This window comes from Haliaeetus leucocephalus, unplaced genomic scaffold, assembly GCF_000737465.1.
Source record: "Haliaeetus leucocephalus isolate CR32 unplaced genomic scaffold, Haliaeetus_leucocephalus-4.0 Scaffold598, whole genome shotgun sequence".
Taxonomy (NCBI): domain Eukaryota; kingdom Metazoa; phylum Chordata; class Aves; order Accipitriformes; family Accipitridae; genus Haliaeetus; species Haliaeetus leucocephalus.
Genome location: NW_010973034.1, coordinates 6846939 through 6868852, shown reverse-complemented (window position 1 = coordinate 6868852; position 21914 = coordinate 6846939). Strand labels below are relative to the sequence as shown.

Genomic DNA, 21914 nt, shown 5'->3' with positions numbered 1-21914 from the left:
GCTGTAGCCAAGACCATTAAAGATACAAGCAAAACAAGATTTACATGGTGAGATAATCTACTTTATTAAACTATGCAATTTAATTGGAGATAAACAGGCAACTTCTGGCATGTAAGCCCTTGTTCAAGCCACCAGAAAAAAGTCTTGAGAATGTAACCACAACAGCCCTCTGCCTGAGACCTTGCCTGTTCTTTTTCCAACCATGTCAATTAATCTAATAAAAGACTTCTTGTACAAATTTTGCTTTGACGTTATTTGAAAGGAGACGGAATGATCTGCAGACAGAAAACAGGACAGAATAACCCAGGGTCACCCCAGAGCCAGCAGAAAGCAAGTCCTTATAATTGAAGACCAAGAAATATCGGCAGGTTTCCCACATGCGGTACCAGAAGCATATGCTGTCCACTGAGGGAACCAGGAGATAGTCAGCCCAGGCACAATGCTAACCCTTGGGCTACTGGATGCTCTGGGATGGGACTCCTCCTTTCAGATGTAGTGCAGGCACTTCAGGGTAGGAACTGTAGCTGAGGATTTCTGCATAGCTGACAAAGGCAGTCACGCAGACATCCAAATCCTGAAAATCCTTCACTAATGAAATTCTTTGTTACAGCAACTTACAAGTGCTAAACCCCGCAGCAGTTTGAAAGCCTTTCCTTAGTAATTACAGTTACAGGGCAAAGTAACACAAGAAACTGTGTAATCTTTCTAGGAAACATCAATTTCCTCTTCTCACCTCTCTTTCCCCACTTCTACTCTTTTGTTCCAGCACCTGCCTCTTCAGAAGATTTTTGTGATTTTTTTGGTCAGCCTACCCTGACTTGGTAGGCTTCATTCCTGCAGCCCTCCTGGGCAAGCAGAGACAGTTAATGCACAACTGAATAATGAGGGAAGTATCTCCTAGTTTCATACTTAACTAAGCTTTTTCACCTCATTTGTCACCTCTAGTCACCTCATTTTCTGCACTGATTAACAAACAACCCTTCCCACAGCTTCTCCCCTCTCCAAATCAGCTGCTGCCTGCTCCTATCTTCCTCTTCTGTTAGCATAGCTCAGAATTAGTTTGGCTTTAGGTTTAAGCCTTTGGCAAATCAGTTGTAGTCTGAAGGCAACATGGTTGTCTAGTCCAAATTAAGATCTCATGTCAAGCGCTCCCGATGCTCTCCTTAGATAACACACAGAAGCTAATCACTGTCATTTTCCCCTTCCTGTTTTCCCCCGGTGTTCTGTATATATACTAATAATATTTTGTTTGCTAAATTAGGAAACTCATATAATTTAGAGTGTACCTTTCTTCTCCATGGATTGCTCTCCATGACAGAGATTTGTTGTTGGAATGTTCCCTAGTCTGTCCTTGAATACACTGTTGCCGTAACACTACCGGTGAGCTACTGAAAACATCAGCTTTCTACCGCCAAATGGAAATTGCCATCCACTGTCAGGTAAGAGAGATAATGAGTAATAGACAAGCAACAGAAACATTAATGGTTTGTTTTTCACCTATTATGCAGACCCTCTGGTTTTAGCTATCTTGTTAAAACTAGTATTACCCTTAAAAATTAAATTTTTAATCTGTTTAGAACACTTTGTTCTTGGGAAAGCATGAATGAGGGGGATTAAATTATATCTGTACTATAGTTTTCTTGGTGATTGGTAATTATATTGTCACTCATGATGCTATTCATTGCACTTAGCTGCATGGAACTGGGGAAAAACATGACATTTCCCCCTGTACTTGACATAATGAGAATCTACAGCTTTTCACAGAATCATACATCAGTGAGGTACGGGAGTAAACAAAACGTGGGAAAGTTGTATTTGGAATAAAGGATTTTTTTTCTTCAAGCCATAGTATAAAATATTTATGTTTTCCCTGGGAAATATAAACGGGGAGGTAACAGGTGCAATGCCCAATTTAGGTGAACAGCAAACACTTATTTTTTTTCTGTTGCTTTTTCAACCAGCCTGCCACCGAGTGAAGCATGGCTTTTGAAAAAGGCCCCATACAAATCCCAGCTAGTAACTCTGGCCTTTAGAAGACAGCAACCATTTCTATTGTCTCAGTTTTTGGATGAACAACCTGAGGTATCTGTAAAAGGGCACAGACTTAAAAGAAGTGCAAAGTAACCATCCTCTGGAAATAATACACCTGTTAGGAAACAGTCTTTGTATGTGCTTCTGGAACACAGGGACTCACACCTTTCTTTCTGCCTATCCATCTTCCTGAAACAGTAACCATCTAACCTTGTAGTGGCTGCTATGTCTGCCATTAGCATGAACATACTTCTTTTGGACCCAACTTCACTGACATCAAATACATTTTCCCAATTCTGACTGAAAACCTGTGATGCAAAAGGTGCTGTCCAAATGCAGTGCTTTTATTAAAACGAAAACCAAACAAAAATGCATCTTCTTGGCAGAGTGGCATAGTGAAGAAACTGCATCATTAATAAGTTCTGAAAAGTTTTAAGTAGGAAACTGATGTGTTATTTCCAAAGTTCTCATTTCCACGAATCACAAATTGACTTAATTTGTTGTAGAATTTGACGAATATAGTTAAATCTGAAGAGGACTAAGTCACTCCACAAGAGTCAGAGTAACTATTTATGTTCCCAGTAGGCTTGTTTCCATCCAAGTTAACAGTTCTTCGCAACCAAAGTTGTTGTACAAAACATTCTGGCCTCAGTGAACCATATCTGCTGCAATGTAGGCTTAGGCACAAACACAGTGTAATTCAACACCGCATGAAGTCCTTGCTTCCACTTTTAATAAATGTCAGTTGCCATAAACCACAGTACTCTGCAGACTAGCTGTGCAGAGCTTTCAACAGTGACCTGTTCTTTGATACTAACTGGTACATACTAAACCCTTTTGGGAGGTTATTTTCTCTTGCGAGGGTCACTGTGACTTGCATTTTTAAAAAAAAATAACCTCCCCCTGGTAACAGCCTTTTTCCTTCCTTTTCACAATGTGCTGGCAAATTAAAACTCAGGAGACTTTTTGCTGTATTACGCAAGCATATAACTTCGTTGTTTTAGTCTTCATCGACTGATGTAAAGTCACCACACATAGGGCAAGAAGATCAACGCAGTAAAGTACTTATGTTTTTAAGAATGCAAAAGAAACACAGAGAGAACAAACAGCCCAGAATAGATGCAAAAATTGTCTTTATCAGTTAAATGTTGTGAATTGTAATGGAAAATTCAAGGTGTTCACAGCTGACATTTTTTCTCTTATGAAAGAGATTTGCGTTTTCAAAAGCAAGCAAAATCAAAAGAAAACCAGGTGCTGTTATGCTCCTCTGTACAGTTATAACCTGTGTAAGGCCAGTACTGCCCTCCCCGACGTTAGAAATGAGCCTCAGTGTGACATTAAGGGATGACCATTATTACTCTAATCTCCCACAATACTGCTTCATAAGGCAATGCTTTTAAAAATGCTTTGGGGAAACAGTCAACAGAGTTTTGAGGGTTAATTTTTTTTTTTAAAACTTTTTTTTTCACTCCTCTGGTCTCAGACTGATCTGCAGTGAAAGGGAGGCAGGGCTCCCTCCCTGCAGGTTATCACTCTCAGGGTGGCAGCTGCAGCACCAGGAAGCATAGATGGGCATGGTACGCCCTAGCTCCTCTCTGTTGACACTTCATGTATGGAGTCCTCTGCCATCTGACAAACTCCTCACAGCCAGAACATAGCAACAGACTAGTATTACTGATAATGTTGTGATAATATTGGCAATAATAAAGTTTGGTCAAGACTTGGCATTGTATGCCATTAGAATCACAGTGTTACTACAGTACCAGTATATTGCTCACTGCTCTAGTGAACAGTAATGCAGAACATTATTATACTAGCTATGTTTAATGAAAAAGGTAACAGGACTCCACTATCTGCTTATAATCCGTATTTGTATGCAACACAGAATAGTCAAAATCACATCAACAAATTAACATTCTGCATCTGCACTGGTAACATTTAGAAGGGACATAAGAACACAGGTTCTGTTAAGAAAGCAATGTTTATGTTCCTATACTGCAAAGAGGCCACAGTCAAACTGACATACCAACTTCTTATAAGAGCAGCAAGCCTTTACATGGGTGTGAAGTTAACAGAAATGTTAAAACTTCTTTATCAGATTAATTTGTAAGTCAGTGTTTTCAGCCAAAAGGCTTGAAGCAGGCTGTGTACCCAGGATGGTTAAGATGATAAGAGAGGAGTTCCATGATGGATCAATCTAACCCTCAACTGCTGCCTGAGGCTTCCAGACTCCATTCCTCTTGTTATGCTTGCTTACCTTTTCCTCTGCACCAGTATATTTTAAAGATTGTTATAAATGTACATACCACCCCAGTCAAACTTAGGAGTTTTGACACTTTCTCAGTGTTGGGTGTTTTGAATCAGGAGATACTCAAAACCTTTGTTTAGGTAGAAAGGTTCTGAACGAGTCTAATGCCTTTCATTACTCATGGACTTGTTAGGGATGCTGCCGTGGACTGTAAAGATCAATGCAAGATCTCATCCAACCATAGGTGTGGTATTCCTTAGATCTAGCTCTTTCATGCTGCTGACTACCTTCATATTTCCACTGCAGGGTGTATATTCAGAGTGTGGGGTGTGTTTTTTGGAATCATTCACTACTGAGGTATTGTACAATCAAGCAGGATTTTCTCTCAATAATTTAGTATATATTTGCACTCAATAAGACTTCACGATTTAAAATGCCTGCCCTTACACAGAAGTACAGAAAGCCTCATTTATTGTGCTGAGATGGCTTTTTCATAGACCTCAAATTTGTACTGGATGCCATTCTCTTCTTGGATATCAGCAGGGACACCTGGGTACCTGGAGAGAGGGGAGAAGAAAAAGCAAAAGCCAACAAGTAGATAAAAATACCATTATGAGTGACCTGTAATTTATCCAATCAATTCAAAAAGAAAGTTGTTTGAAAAAAGATGAAAATACCATCCTTACAACAGGTATACTAAGCACAAACTGTTTTTAGGAATCATGTTAACTACTATCAGCAACTTGTACACACATCTTTTTAAATTAAGAGAGCATACTGTGATGCAAAAACATCCCCACCTTTTTGGCTTAATCAAAAACCCCCAACATTTTTATTAAAGCCTCCAAGACATTATTTAAAATGTATGCAGAGGTAGAAGAGATACAGAACACTTTTGGGGTTTTTTGCTTTGCTTTTCCTCAGATGCTTTAGAGGAAATGCTAAGGTAAAGGTTTCTTACAAGTCTACGACAGCGTCTTAAAGTAACTGACTGCTCCTCTATATTCCAGATTTACTAAAACAGGTTTTATTAATAGACACTTTCAAAAATCTCTTCAGCCCCCTGTGACAGAATAAGGATTTTGTATGAGTAATGTTGACTTTGAGGGAGAAAGAAATTTCAGATTTTATTCCCTATGTTTGACTCTTGTCAGGTTTCCACTTTAGTGAGGAAATCATCTGCTATTTGATAAATTAATGATTTAAGGCCTAATTCTGATTTCAGTACACTGGCCAAAACCAGTGTATATCTGAGAAACAGAAAAGAGGGAGAGAGGGGAGCTTTAGGTCAGACATCAGTATACTAAAGTGGGCTCATGATATGGCACAGCACAGTTCAGAACATGTTAGAGTTGGAAAAGGTGATTCATCCTCCCCACTCACTTTGTTTGTCTCTCCCGCATCCTTCTTTGCTGTCCCTATCTATGCTCCCCACTTCAGTGCTAATTCATTCCCATGCCCCGTGCAGAGAGCATGACTTGCCATACCTTCTCCTTCTTCCACTGCTGGTCTGTAACCAGCTGGGAACCAAAGCAAGGGTAGCAATAAGAGGAAGAGGTCCTCTCCTTGCTGCTTCTTGAGGCAGATGTTTGAATTTTTGCCACCTCCCTACTGCCTGTTGGATGTAATCTTATTGGAGAGGACATAAAAGTATGACTGGAATATGACAAGGATAACATAGAAGAAACCACAGTGAATGGCAGAAACTTACAGTTCAATACTTGTTTCTACTAAGTTTGTTAGGAAGAAGTAATTTTCTCAGGAGAAAGGAATAACCTTAGAAATCTATAAAGGCTCAACCCTCCCTGCTCAAACCCATTTAATTTGTCTTTGGCAATTTATCAAGACATTCAGAAGCTGAATACCATTGACTAACAACATACTAAGAGTTATGAAGCTTAGTAAATACTTCAGTAATTCTAAAATGAGAAACAGTAAGAAAGTTACTTTTCAAGCAAACCGACAAATGCAATTCTTTACTGTAAAGATTATGGGAAGGTTGAAGAACACAGCAAGTTCCAATAACCTCTCTGTGCTGAGCGTGGTGCAATTCCAGGCTGTAAGTAAAATATGACTCTGGGGAAAAATACTGTGAAAAACTCAGAACAGAACATGGCTTTAATAGGACGCTTACATATTTAAAGATTATTAAGTCTTCCATCTGAACACAAGGCTCATATGCATCTTGATACTTACTCCGTGAGAAGTTTGTACTCTTTGTAGTTGATTTCTGGAAAAAATGTGTCACTTTCAAAGTCCTGCAAAATTCTTGTCACAAACAATCGATGATTAATTGGCTTCTCCATTGCTGCCTTTAAAAACAATAGAAATGATTAAAATTTAGTTGTTCCCCATAACACAGCTCAACCATGCATGAAGTAGTGTTGTTTATTAAAATTTTTAATATTCTTGTTTTGTAACACTATTTGAAGCCTGTAAGATAATATCAAATATAAGTTCTTATTTGGAACACCAGCTTTCTTTGGAACTCTCCAAAATCTTGTTCTCCCTGCACCAGCCATCACCATGGCAGCATTCAAAAAGAACCAAGAGATAAGAGTCTTAGCATATTTTCTACTTGTAGATTGCACACCAAATATGTTATCTAAAACTGAAACTCAGTTACTATTTTATATATTACAGGATTTAAGCAAAGCTGTGAAAATTGAACTCTAAATTCCCTCTTTTGGACTCTGCTCAAGAGCATTTTCTAAAGGGACAATTTCATCTTGTGCCATTTCCACCTGGTAAGTGGTAGCAATACCTATTCCTAGAGCCTGAGGCATCTAACAGAAATTAAGAAAAAATTAGTCCTGTGGGAAGAAAGAAGCAGTATGGCCCAGTCTCAACAAGCAATTTCTGAATAATACCTCTTTGAAACACAAGAAGCTTTAAGTGGTAGGGGAGGCCCACACCTCAAGGTAATTTGTTCTGATGTTTAATTAATATCACTGCTCGTGATTTATAATGTATTTTTAGTCTGCATTAGTTTGCAATTCCAGTGATCAAATTACCTATCAGTTTAACTTCAAAGTTTGATCTCTGGATTATGATAAAGTGATAATATGCACTGAAAGTTATATACCACCACCACCAACAAAGAAAGTTTCCAGGCTACTTGGACGAAAAAAGTTATGAAGACACCTGTTAGGTGAGTTCCTCACTAACAAATTCACACAAACTCAGGAGTTAAAAAAAGACACTTTGTCTCCAGATCAGACTGAAAAGTCACCTCTTCCAGACTTTCTCAGCTTTAAAAAAAAAACATTAAAAGCTATACTGGTGCCTGGTTACAATGCATTTTTGAAAAGCTTACAGCTGTTTCTGCCTTTCCCTTAAATTGGCAATGAGCAATGCTCTTTGTTAAAGGTGATTCACCATGCAGCATGCAATTAGGTACTACTTTGACAAGTACAGGAACCAAGTAATAGCAAATGTAATCCAATAAAATTAATTGGTATCGCTTCTGAGAAGTTAGTTTCTAGAAAAGCTGCTCTATTACCAGAGAATAGCTTAAAATGGAAGGGGTAAGTCACAGCACACCAGCATCCAACAGCACTGAACTGGTGTTCATCCAGATTGTATACAAATACCACATTCTTTCTTTCTTTCTTTAAATAAGGGTGGGAGGTAAGGGGAGAAACATACACTTGCAGAATGACAGAAGAATGACCGGCTTCACAAATAAAAACATAGCAAGTTCTGTAAACAGAGATACTTTTGTAGTAGAAGAATAAATCAACTTCCTATCCAGCTCTATGGGAATTCAGCTTCAGCAAGAACTGTGTACCACCAAGACAGGTCAGGGAAGAGCATATGGCGTGACTGACTACAGATAGGGCAAAGAAAGCTGAACCTAGCACAAAGGGGACTGGAGGGTGACCTCCATTCTAGAAAAACGGTTGCATTAGTTGCGTGAACCAGCCAGCTGTATAACTGTTTGTCCCCAAGTTAATAAAAAAAGTGCAAATGCTTCCTGAGTTAGCCAGACCAGCTCTGGGGGTCTGCGTGTGTACATGGCCCGTGAATCCTGAACAACAAACAAAAAGAACTTGGAGAAGAGCAAAAGACTTGAGCTGGTTTCAACCCACATATTCCTCCCCAGCAGCTGGGAATGCCCAGTGTCATGACAGTGACCATATTACAGCGACAGGCAAAGAGAAACACATTTGTAAACTGATTTGACTTCATATTTTGGTTGCTCTACTCTGTAATTTTCACTTGTATTGGGATTTCAGTTTCTCATTGAATCACATCACAGGCTGACATCCTGACCTGGCCTTGGCCTGTCCCCATGGCCCCGTCTAGTCACCCCAGAGCTACGTCTGACTCTGGCTACCTTCATGGGGCCTGATCCCACTCTGTGGACCCGCCTCACCACCGTGAGCCCTGGCTGGTGAGGCCCCTGTCATGCCAGTCAGGTTATTGCCCGTAGGTCCCAGCTCCCGTCCCTTTGGCAGCACCTGGTTCTCCATGTTCCCTGACAGTAACTTTAGAAAATTTCAGGTAAGTAAATTTTATATCAAACATGAAACCTTCCACGTGTGGAGTCCCTAAAGGAACCTGTTCAGAGAGGACTGGACTCTGACACCGCCTCTGCAAACTACTGCTATGGACCTGGCAGGATCGGGAAGGAGTTTCATCACAACTCTGGCATTTGCATGAGGATTAAGGTAGCTCCTCACTAACATTCAATTCACTCTTGCCCTGTACAGCCCTCTCTATCAGCTTCACCACCTGTTTTTGGTACAGAAGACAAGTTAGAGGATGCATAGTGCTGATCTGATAGAAAGTTGACATACTTACTCTGAATTTAATCAAGGAAATATACATTATGCATATTTACTCTAATGAACAGAATAGGGTGAATATGACTTTGTTTTAATGTAACATACACATAATACAAAGGTATAGATGTAAATAATCTTATTTAAACAGAATGTGCAGTAACTAAATATATTTCTAGTGATCAGGCAATACTGTGGGAAGTTAGCACAATATTAAATAGACAAACCACTGCCAGTAAGTAGGAGATCAGTACCACCTTTTTTGGTTTTGCATATTTTGTAAATGTGAGGATAATGTATGTGATGGAAAAGATAGTAAGAGAGGACTTGTTGGAAATACTTGTACCAGGGCAAGAAAAGGAGATTTTTAAAACAAAATGATGATGTCTCTGAGCTCATGCTTCTGTTAATTTGAAAAATCTGCATCCTGACTCCATGGTCATTATGCTCCCCTCACTCCATTGCCATGCTGGGTCTCAAAGTCATTCTTGGTACGATTTTAATTTACTGTGTTTTTCCCTCGTAATCCGCTCAGTTATCTTTGGACTGTATTTGTACCTGCACTGGTTTCCCTTGGGAGTTGCATATGTGTTTTTTCTCCACACAGGCTCACCTCCTTGTGTAGCAGCTACTGAACTATTTAAGCTATTATAGCCTGATGCAATAGGGAAAAGCAATGCTGATTTTTGGTTCATGTTAAAGCAAAGACTATTAAAACTGTGGCTGTTGATCTCTCAGAAACACCAGAACCACTCCTCAAGCAGAGATGACTTTCCATAAGACAGGGAGGACAGGAGAGCTGAGGGGTCAGGATCCCTCCTGCTGTACCAGGTATGTCAACTCTATATGTGAAACACAGTCCTTTATTACTCACATGTATCTTAATAACCCTGTGAAAAGATTTTACCATACTCTTGTCTTTTTGCTCGCTTCCAAGAAATCCTCAGCAGGCCTGCCTCTGCAGCATAAAGCAAAAAGGAGATGACCTAAGGATCATCTTCCCCATAATTTCCAGCTGCATTGGACTGAGAGCCATACAAGATTAGATTATGTCTGCATGTGCAGGACCATTGCCTTGAATTAGTTTCTGTTTGTAAAACACAAGTTAGAACAGCCCTGAAGCTTTGCAACAAAGAACAGCTGTGTATTACAAGTAGTTTCAGAAGTATTATATGGAAAATTAATCTTTTATAGATCTAATCCCCAAACCACTGTAAACTAGTGGGCATAGCAACCAATTGCTGTAGAAGGGACCAATTATTTCTAGTGATTTAAAGATTCAGAGGTTTTAGGATACACACATACTGCTTCTGCTTTCTCATCTTCTATCAATTACATAAAATAAGTAAACAAGACAAAGTAACTATGTGAGGCACTTATTTTTCAAGTGTCTTTCTAGACAATAACATTGCCAATGTAAACAAAATATGAGAATACTATAAAAGAGAAATTTTAACATAAACAGGCTGTTGATTTGCATTCTTTTTTTCAATGCTTAAAATATATCGGGTCATATAGGCAAGTTGCATTTTGAAGCCACAGGAGTATTAAAAAATATATTTTATACATTAAAAAAATCTCACAGCCAAAGATCTCACAAAGTTCTAGATCTTACCTAGGTAAAAGGACTTGCCTAAGTTGAACTTCAGCTATTAGGAGAGTTGTGGGGATAACCAGGAGAATCAACAGCCCTTCTTTCCCAAGCCACTAAGGCTAAGCCTAGTGAGGGAGGAGACACTGTGGTAGCTCCCACCACCACTTCTCTGCCAGGGACAAAGGCAAGTGCAACAAAATTCTTCTATGACTGTCATCGAAAAGCCTGCCCATTTTGCCCTTTCAGAAACAGACATACTTTAGTCACTAGACTTTTCGCTGTGTTAGTCTTTTAAATCTTTTCCTCTATGATCTCTGCAAGCATCTTTGAAAAAGAACTTAAAAAGCCACAATCTTTCATAGCCGCATGATTTGTGCCTGCAAGTGACTCATGAATTAACCTTTTTTAGTCATTATTTTTTCCCAGAGGAATGTCAAATCAATACATTTGTTCACAAGAACATGCACACAAAAAGCTTGTTTAGGAGTAATAGCAATAATACACCTTCCTTTCTGTATTAAAAATCCTCTGAGTTTATTTTGAAGACTGTAGTGGAAAGGCTGCATTTATCTCTTTCAAGTCTGTGAAAGTATAAAGATGCTAAAGTACAGAAAATTCTTAAACTTGTATAAGAAATTATTAGTTAATCCACTAGACATTGCTAATATTGCAGTTCTGTTTCCTCTGATTTTATTTATAACTAGGTAAGAGCAAGAAGCACTGGCCATCAGAGGCATGACTACAATAGCCACGGATACATTTTTACAAAACATAAATCTCTATGGGAGGACAGTGCTGTCCGCTGTAAATGCTGTGACCCTGCCACTTTTACACAAATGAGGTATTAGGGAATTGGACTACAAGTGCTCAAACCCTTTCTCAAAAAACACCTAGAAGGTCATAAGAATACAGGAAAACTGTCTTCCCATTCCCATCTTTTTGTTCAGACAACTACACAAAGCTACACAACTACACATGGGAAAATTCTCCTGTAAAGAAGGATTCTGCGACATTACAGTAATGAAGTAGGAGAGTTACATTTGCATATATGCCAGGAAGACAGTAACCTTCCTTGGAAACAACTGCTCAGGACCATAAACATGCATAATTGAATACCATCGTGAGCTTGGTGGGAGAGGGAAAGAACATACGGTCAGTGCAACCACAACAACCTTCAGTCTTCACTTTACACAGGATAATCTTACCAGTTTTCAAAAACGTTAATAGGATTAAGCTACACTAATTATTTCGCTTTAAAACAGAACTAACGTAGAAGCCAATGCAGTGCTCAGGCTTTTGCACAGGTTGCTCCAAGAGCAGAATAACGATTCAGGCCTGCAGTGTGACGTCTTCCATGTCAATAGCACCACACAGCTGAGAGAAGCCTGCTTTTTGCAGCACGTTCTTTGAGAGCACTGTTCGAAGGAAGCAACAGCACTGCAACCTACAAGAGTGGAGCATGTGAGCATGGAAAAATGAGCTGTCTGCGTAGCTCACTTTTAAGTGGATCTCAGTCACATCTCAGACTGAATGCAACACTTCAAAAACATGGTAACATATGCATTAGTCTCTATTCTGATGATAGCTTAAAATCATTCCAGTAGGTACGCAGCCCAAACCCACTTTGTCTGATATGCACAGAAGGTAGAAAAATTACTATTATATCTTTTATAGTTTACAGGAAATTCAGACATACTAAAATGTAATCTTTAAAATGTATATTTTAGTATATTAGTATTAGCTAATAAAGTTTTGACAGGCTTGAAAAAAATCACGATAACACTAGTGACTCAAATTGTTCATAATTCTCTCTCTTAAAAAGTCATCCTCATTGTACAGCAAAGATTTGAAGCTTAGCAAATGTGGCATTCATAACCCACTCAGGGCATTCAGAACCCAGTGAAGCTTATACGCTTAGTCAAGAAACTCTATTTAAGAGGGTAATTAATCATCTGCAAGAGACTTGCTGCACTAAATATGAATAGCAACTTCATAATTCAATAATTTTGTGGCATGAAAGGGGGTAGATTACCAAACACAATATGTCAAATACTAATACATAGGAAGACACCTGAGCATGAATATTAGATAAAATTTTCCCTTGGAGATTACTGGAAATTTAATTTTCCAGCTCAAGCCTCTTTGTTGAAGAATTTCCCCAAATGCTATTTATCACCAGCATCTATCTTCTGTTATGGCCAGCCTAGATATTAACTAAACAGCAAAAACAACAACAAAACTTCTTACGAAAGAACTTTTTGTTCTGTTATGAAATTTCAAGTTTCTTCTCCAAATTTAATACACGAATACAATTTTGTACTTCAGCAATGTGACCTTGACTGTCATTGTTTGCTTCTGTGAGGAAGCAACAAGCTGAGTAGGAACATACAAATTAGAAGAGACAATTTTAAATGTTCGAGATGCTGTAGCAAAAACTGTTTTATCAAGATGAAAACCTGTTTGACATATAGCCTGTTCTGGTGTTACTAAAGAGGCCTTGGTTATGAGGACCTGAGTCATAAATGTTTCAATTCTTTTCTTGTCTTTTTTTTTTTTTTTTTAAGTTTCGTTGCTAGTTGTTTGGGTTTTTTTTAAATTTTTTTTCATTGGTAGGTTCACTGTAGGGATTTGTGCTCAGTTATTTTGACAAAAGACGACTTGCATTAAACACTCTACAAACAACATACCTTAAGAACATAAGACCATACCATCCACATAAGTAAATCTACACCTTTTTTTTGTTTTTTTAAAGTCCCTGTTTAATATTTGGGAATGTGCTGGACTTACAGTTCCTTTTCCTAGTAAAATCTAAATGTCATTTTTAATCAGTTTAAAACACACAGTTTAAATCCTGTTAAAAGAGACTCATATAATTTATACTGACCGGATGCCCTTAGGATCTCCACATAGCACTATTTTTCAGTCAAAGCCAGGACCTGAACCTCTCAGTGAAGAGACAACACCTCCACGCAGAGTGCATCTACATTAGTGTCTTAACTCAGAACAGAAACATGGTTTTGAAATAAATCTTCCAATTGTCCCCACTCGCCATGCTTTAGTTGTACTGGGGAGCAATCCTGGTGTGGAAGAACTAAATTTCTTGGGGATGAAACCAAGCCACAGAATCTGTTCCAGGAACGTGTCTGACAAGCTCTAACAGCTAATAGGGACTGAAGGGCCAGAACCAATGAGTGAGTCACCACCACAAGTTTTCCAGCACACAGCAAGCACTCACAAGCCAGCAGACAGCTCTCAAAACATCAAGTGCTCACGCAAAATGATGGAGTGCCTCTCATGATGCATAATGGCTTTGTAATTGCTGTGACCTACTGGCCACTGCTGGGCTGCTACGCTCCTCCTTCCTCATCCATACAATCAATAGCAACACCAAGTCCTTCTAGAACTCAGGAGATCCAGCATAGTGCAGAAGATCCAGTAAGCATCACACTGAGATCCAAAGAAATGAAACGTGTAAACCTGTGCTGTGAGAAGTCCAAACGCTTCCATGGAGGTAACAGTACTACCTTGTGGCTGTATCAGATTACAAAGCTGATGAGGTGATCAACATCAAGCCAAATTTAAGAAGATGAAGGCTGCGTGAGGTTTTTGAACCTTCAGTGGACTGTGGGAGCTGTTTTCAACCTTTTCTGCTCTCCCTTCCTAAGACCAATACTCTAATCAGCTCTCCCTGTCCCCACCAAAATGCCTACTATGTCTAGCTGCTCTGCCTTTTCCTGTTGCAGAGGCCAAGGCCCAGAAGAGACCATTTCCCAGAGTATGCTGCTGAACACAGCATGAATGTAACCTACATGAGGACTTGGATGGCCACCCTGTTCAGAGCTCACCTTTTTCCGTTCTTTACACAACTTGAGGCAGCTTATGCCAATACTCCCACCACCCTGGAGAGAACTGTGTCCTTGAGAACCTCGGGGCAGTGGGCAAGATGGCCATAAGCAACAGACAGCTGCACTGTGTCCTTATAAATGTTCAGAGACCATCAGGCTTGCTCCCCTCTCCTCTACAGTCCTAAAACAAAGTGGTTGTAAACTGCATCAGTCCCTTGCCTCCATCCCATTCCTTGCCCCTCTGTTGCTGAGAGCAGCATCCTGTCCTGAAACACCGAGCTGGAGCGCGTGCTGTAGCACCTTTGCCTGCCTCAGTTCTTAGAGGCTGGACAGGGCACAGCAGCCATCTGTACTTGAGACTGAGAGACAGGCTGGACACCCGTGTCCCAAAGAGTGCTCTTCTGCACTCTGGCAGCTGGGCAGATGCTCCACCTCGGCACAACTGTCTGGATGAGGATAAGCCAGGCTTGTATTTCAGCATGGTGTCTGGGCAAGGCAGCATGAGGCAGAGGGGAAGCAGTATTTCACATAAGGCAGGCGTTCAAACATCCTGAATGACCCCATGCAGAAAGAAGGTGCCAGCATCCCTTTCTAGTCTGGGGTTCTTTGGAAACCTCCTGAAACATGTGTGAATCTGCCTCAGTTTGTGGGCCACTCTTGGTAACCCTTCTGGCTTGCTACCCTGGGTCTGGAACCTGGCTGGGATGTGGGTGTTGCCCAGAGCACCCACAAAGGGTGCGGGAAACCAAAGAGAGCAAAGGCCTGGAAGATCATGTGCATGTCCCCTCCTCATACCACCTACCGAAATATGGCTTGGAGGATTGCTTCAGGGAGCTATACCACCTGTGTGTCCTTGCCTTTATGTAAAAGAGCAGCAAGAAGTTCTTATGTGAACACCTTTTCTGTTTGACAGCAGAAATGATGAATAGACTTGTTTTCTTATAAGAAAATGCAAGAAAATACAAATAGCTTGAAGGACCAAAATGGGGTAGCCCTTTCTACAGACAGGGTCTGTGCAGCATGGTGCACGTAGCTTGGAGGCTTGTTCAATGCCACACAATTTGGAGTTCCAAACATCTACAAGGATGTAAAATTACTTACACTGTTCTGTCCTTCCTTGAAGTGTTAGCTCTAGTAAGTAGCATTTTAAATGACACTTTACAGAGTCTGGGTGCTCTTCTTACTGGAATCATAACAAACTAGCTCCTCCTGATACAAAGCAGCTCTCTACTGCACTGTTGTGTGGCTACACTCAGATGCACAAAAGGATTTACTCAGCAGGCATAGTAGTGTTACCTGTAAATGAGTAGGAGGAGCGAGGTACAAGATCAGGAAAACAAAGGGGTTGATGGTGGTTGGGACTATCATCTGCAGGCGACACATGAAAAGGAAAGTATGGTGCTTTCCGGAGTGGCCTGCTATCCTCATCAAGGTCTGTCCTCATAAAGCTCTACCTGGTCTGAAAGATCTGAACTTTGGGTTAAACTCCCCAAAGTGCTAAAAGTGGAAAAGTCAAGTCCTCAGCATTACCTGTTTCAAACCACTCCTGTCGCACTTACCCGCTGAAGTTGTTACAGACACTTTCTCCATCTCAGGCTTGTACTAATAAACACAATCAGTTCTAAACCTTTGAGCCATACAAAGTAGTAAGATCCAAAGAGTGCTTTAAAAGCAAATACCTACAACTACTGAATAAAATTATTCACTTCAATTACCAATTGCTATTTTACTTCCCACACATTTCTACAGGGTATAATGGAAATATTCCTGTAATCCTTTGAGCATCTTTAATACAGGCACTAAAAATATTACCTGCGGTTTTGGTAGAGGTGTTTGGTTTCCATCAAACCCTTTAATTACGATCACAAAACTAGTCTGAATGCAGGAATCTGTATAAAACTGACAGATTTCTCCCTAATGAATTAAAAATTCCTTTGAAAAGTCCCGAGTAGATGTTAAGTCATATTCCCTTATGCTGATCAGCACGAGTGCTGTGTTGCAAAAGTACTCTCGATCAAAACTGCCTGCATATAATCTAAGTATTGGCAAGTAATAGTCTAAAAAATGGCATTGTTTTCTACCAAATATCAGCCAGACAATGGAAAAATAGTTAAATTAGAAGTCTACAACACAGATGCTGCTGGAAGAACAAGCAAAAATAATCACTCTTTGCAGCACTAGCTAAGCATGCGGCCATTGCACGGAAGGGGTAAATGTTGACACTGTGCATCCTGCAGACTTAGAGGCAGAAGCCACATCCAGTCTCCTGCTCATGTTGGGCAGTTATGCCCAAGCTGAAGAGAATCTGTCTCCAGAAACAAACTTGCTATTTATTGCCTGGAAGCAGGCATTTTAATGGCTGAGAGTGAAGGACAGGTTAATTCTATATGATAATACTTGATTATAGACTGAATGCATTTGGACATCAAATATATGGTGGACTTCACCACATGCAAAAGTATTATAAAACATAAATTAAAAAAAAAATAAAATAGAGGAACAACAGTGTTTTACAGGCTATTTGCATATGTATCTTATTTTTCTTACAACCTTAGCAGCATCTAACTATTTTGCTTTTTTTACTGTAAAAGATGCATTCCCTTAGACAGAGAGAAGAGGTTCATGAAAGGCACAAACTGCGAAAGCAAGAAATATCGGAAAATGTATTTTCCCACCCCATATACAATGCATATGATCAGCCCTAATTTGCTACCAGGAACATGATAGCATTTTCACCACACCCCTAAAGTCCAAGTGCCAAAAAAAAGTGGAGTATATTTCCCAGGACACTTGTAACAACTAAAGGACAGCAGAACTGTTTCCTTCACTATATATATAAAAAAAATTTGCTTTACAATTCTTAATTAATTTTTTTTTTTTCTTATCCGAAGAAAGAATGCTTACTGCTGTCCTTATTCCATATTCTCCTGACTGATACGAAAGGAACTAGGGTTGATGGCCACAATCTTTTGTGTGGTACTGCTTGACAATAAATACAAATTATATGAGAACTTAACAAAAGAAGACAAAATCAAGAGTTAAAGCGCAGAACCCTGACGGTATAGGGGCTGAAAGGATGACTCTAGGGATGTGGGTGGAGGCATGGGGAGCTGACTAAACTTTACATGTGTATAAACAGAAAATGACAGGGAGGATTTGGGGTAAGGGAGAAAAATGGCTGAGTAAACACTGGGCAACAAGAAGATAGGTTTTACTCCAGACCTTCACATTGTACAGCTAATATCTTAGTCAAGGACAGGAAGACTATTGCATTTGTGGGAAAACAAGACAGTTTACACAGGACTTTGTCTGTGCAAAGATGGTCCCGAGAAGAAAGCAGCACAAGCTGTCTTCTTGCACATGAACGGATACCTGAATACTGAGACACCCTAGACACCAAGGGAAACCTGGAGAGTGGCAACACTACAGATGCCTGGTTGCTGGCTGGGATAACAGAGTGAGTGCTACCTTCTGTTGTATGATTATCTCCTCTTAGTGCTGACACCATCACCTGCCAGCTCTCTCTAAATCCCCTTTTCTTACCTGTATAAAGTGTCATACTCTGGCTAAAAATCCTGGATCATTTTTCCTTTTTTTTTTTTTCACATCCTCTGCAGAGTCAGTCTACTACCTCAGTAAAATAAACATAGCAATATGGGGTTCGGCTGAAAAACCTAGCAATTTAGATATTTAAGAAAAGCTCTCAAAAGCACAATGACTGTATGACACTGGACCATTAGCAAGAGCAACATCTGGTTACTTGGACAGATATTTTAAAGTTGTGAGTTGAAATCTTACTCTCCAAGACTTGTTCTCTTGGAATCGCTAAGTTGCTGGGTCACATGAAGGAAAAGCACTTCCTAAAGTGGAAGTAATAGGAATTTGAACCATCCTCATCCCATCACAGAAAGCAAGTTAGTTATGAGTACTCTAAATGTACCTTGTAAACTGAACTTCCTCCGACGATCCAAACCATATCGACTTTACTTTTTAATTCTGGTGAATCCAAAAGAGCTAAAGCATCATCCAGACTTTTGGAAAGATAATGTGCTCCTTTTGGGGTTTCACTAGAAAAAGCAAAGTTTTATTACTAAATAATTAAAGGATCATTCATCATGATAATCAATACAATCTAGCCACATATTGTGTTTCGCTGAATTCACAAAGAACTATATGTTTCACATTAGTTAATTATTTTGAAATGCCTACTGTTGCTTAACGATGTTAGCATTCGCATCTGACTGCAGGTTTGTTTAATAAATCACAGTTTAATCATAACCGTGACTTAAGAGGCGTTATAAATTACAGATCTGAAATTCTGTATCATGTTTTTAAAAAAGCGTAACTGAGAAATATAGATATCTATAAAATTAAATAGTTTTTTACTTGAATTCTAGAACATTAATATTTCATTCAATAAAAACAGTCAAAAAGCCCCTATAGCCCACTCCCCCACATATTCAGCCCAAACCCCACCAACATCCTCCAGAACAATAAACCATTATAAGTGGGCATTTTTGTTTAAGAATATTTGGATGGCCACGGGTGACGCATTCAAGAGCAGAGCTCTGAAAACTGACAGTTCTTCTTCCTTAAATGCTAATAAAAATAAACTTCAAAAGAGGGATTAAGAGCTACCAATCTAACCAGGAACTAGAGAAATACAGTTAAATACATCAGTCAGAAAGACTACTGACAATTGTCAGATGGTTTGTGTGTAGAGCTAGGACTAGTATTTATTATGCAAAGTAATGACAATTATCTTGTGAATTAATCAAAACATAAAATAAAAATAATAATTAAAGAATTAAAGGTAAAGTAGTAATATCACTCAGAACCAATAGCAGAGATGCTTCCTAACCAGATATCAAAAATGTTACATTTAGAATTACTTTATGATGTATTGCTACACATATTTTTAGGTGCAGACCTAAAACTTTTTATTTCTTACAGGCCTATTATTCATCATACATACTTGAGCTCCCTGCTGAGCACTATATTAATTCTGCCTTTTAAAGGACGATTCTTCTCAGGAATGGAGAACCAGGTTTTTTTACCCATTATCAGTGCATTCTGTTTACCTGAGTAAGAGAGAAAACACTTATTTAAAGGGTACTTTTGCTCTGTCCCAAATTTGTTTTGGTTATTTAGTGACACTATTGGACTTCCCCTCACCCTTCCAAACTCCATTTTGGCAGTTAACAGAAGTATAAGCTTAGGCCTCAAATCTCAAATTAGTCACACCTGTAGAAGAACACGTTTGTGGCCTCAAAGCCCTGTCAGGCAGTTGACACCAAAGTAGTCTCATGCACACCTATAAACCTACAATTGAAAGAAAATCAAAAAAGGCATGTCACTGCCCATTACATGCATTGCACAGACATCAGCTCTGCTATAGTTACAGGGCCAAATTAATCTCCATGTGTGAGACCAACTCACACCCTCAAAGGGTTCTCTTAGTGTGAAAAAACATCATTGTTCTCTTTATAAATCCGAGCAGCATACAGTAATTGACTTTGTGTTTGCATGTTCCATCATTCCAGTTACACAATCAGGAATAATTGCCAGCTTTGAGAGTTACTTAAGGTGGGAAGAAAAAAAAAAGCCAGGTGAAAGGACAACTTTTAGGAGCAGAACCAGCCAAATTAAAGCCAAAGCAGAAGTGCAGCAGGTGTTCAATCATATTCTAGAATTCACCCGTAAGTATCATTTCTGACCAAAGCCAAACATTCATAACCTGATTATTTCTTATATATACCCTGCTAAGAAGAGGTTTCTCTTTATGAGCAAATAGAGTTGTCAGAGAAATAAACACACAAAGGTAGCAGGAAATTTTTTACAATGTTACATAGCAGGAGAGATTTTACAGAAAAGAAAGTAGTATTTGTTCACAGTTATCCTCCCTGCTTCTTGATCTGAGAGAGGCTGGATCTACTAGATCACACCAGAGAACTGATGCTCCAGTTCTTTATTAGCAGTGTCTAAAGACCCTTCTCCTGCAGGTAAGCTTCATGAGCAAGTTTCCAACAGACATACTGCAACGTCAGTTTAGGTACGTTAGCACAGACCACTGGCACCACTGCTGATGGAAATGCACATTCTGAAAAAATATATGTATTTTCTTACTCAAGACTCACATTGGGATGCCTACAGGGTCAGAACAAAGATTTGTCTAAAGCAATTCACAGCACTGGACAGTGCAGGTATGCAAGCAGACTAAAAGCAAGATCAGGTGATGCTTCTCCATGGTATTCTTCCCTCTTTCAAAAATCAGTGACTCTCTGACTTTTTTGAGCCAATGGTGATATCCCTGCTGTGAACATTTACGGCAGCATAATCCATTAAGAGGTCTGGTTATGAAGCAACTTAACTGCCTAGCATCTAAGGTCATAGCTTATCAAAAGATTGGCAGGCAGGATGGAGCAAAATTTTTCTTTTTCATTGTATTTAAAACATCTTTTTTGATTATGGGTTATTTGTGCCAGGTAAGATGCAACTTGCAGACATATAAAAAGACTTACAATTGTGTTCTGTCTTTTTTGTACATAAGGTTGCAATGAGCTGAATTGGGTCTCCAAAATATAAATAAAATCCTTCACTTAAGACTGCTGCAGAATGAAATGAGACATTCCTTGTGGAATATGGAACAGACCTTCAAATCAGATTATGGAATAGGTCACATGTTAGGCTGCCCAGAAGTTTTAGCAAACAACTGAGTTTTGCTAGACAGTGGTTTTAACAGGAGCATAGAAAAAAACTACAGGAAAGAGAGTGACCACGTTGCAAATACAGAAGCAGCAAAAACCTGAGGAAAAACCTGTTGTCTCTCACAGCTCTGATTCCACTAGATGCAGTGAGCTAGCTGCGTGGCTCAGGGAGGTCCTATTCCTCCTTTCAGCTCCTACCATGCATCTTGTACTGGCAGCACCTGCAGACCCCCAGTAGTCTAGTCTACAGCACTCTTGTGCTGATTTTCACAAATTTTTTCACCCCACGGCAACTGGTTTTGTCTCACTAAATCAACAGAGTCTAAAATATTACTCTGCTGCAAAAGTCTAGCTGGGTCTGAACATTATTGCTGCGTATTACCAGTACAGTTGCATATCACAGTGCACAGATATACTGCATAGGCTTGCAGTACTGTTGCTGTATATTACCAGTACGGTTAGGGTTTTCTGGTGTATTGGGATGGCTCAGCACTCAGAAAATCAAGCAAAATTACTGTCCAAAGGGTCAGAGGGGTGGAACAAAAGGCCAAGGCTGAGCTACAGCAAATGAGTTAGATAAGCTAATACAGCCTGAAAAAAACCTCTGCTAATTAATCAGCATATAAAAACCTTGCCATTTTAAACTTGTTCAGGGTTGGAGTTTGTTTTGGGTTTGTGTGGAGGGCTTTTGGTAGCGGGGGA

At 39.5% G+C, this 21914-nt stretch overlaps 1 protein-coding gene across 2 annotated transcripts in view; it reads right to left on the bottom strand.

Annotated features, from left to right (window-relative positions):
- Nucleotides 1–3747: 3747 nt before the first annotated feature.
- The window catches only part of DHFR (dihydrofolate reductase), a 19610-nt gene continuing 1443 nt past the window's right edge, over nt 3748–21914 (bottom strand). The window contains exons 1-5 of one of the 2 annotated variants that reach the window (XM_010578071.1): nt 19750–19829; nt 19481–19586; nt 18446–18572; nt 6476–6591; nt 3748–4836 (exon numbers count right to left, since the gene is read on the bottom strand). In XM_010578071.1, coding sequence (XP_010576373.1) covers nt 4749–4836; nt 6476–6591; nt 18446–18572; nt 19481–19586; nt 19750–19813 — 501 coding nt within the window. In that variant the 5' untranslated portion in view covers nt 19814–19829 and the 3' untranslated portion in view covers nt 3748–4748. Of the gene's footprint in view, nt 4837–6475; nt 6592–18445; nt 18573–19480; nt 19587–19749; nt 19830–21914 lie in introns of those variants that run through there. The other variant, XM_010578070.1, reaches the window with a different exon arrangement.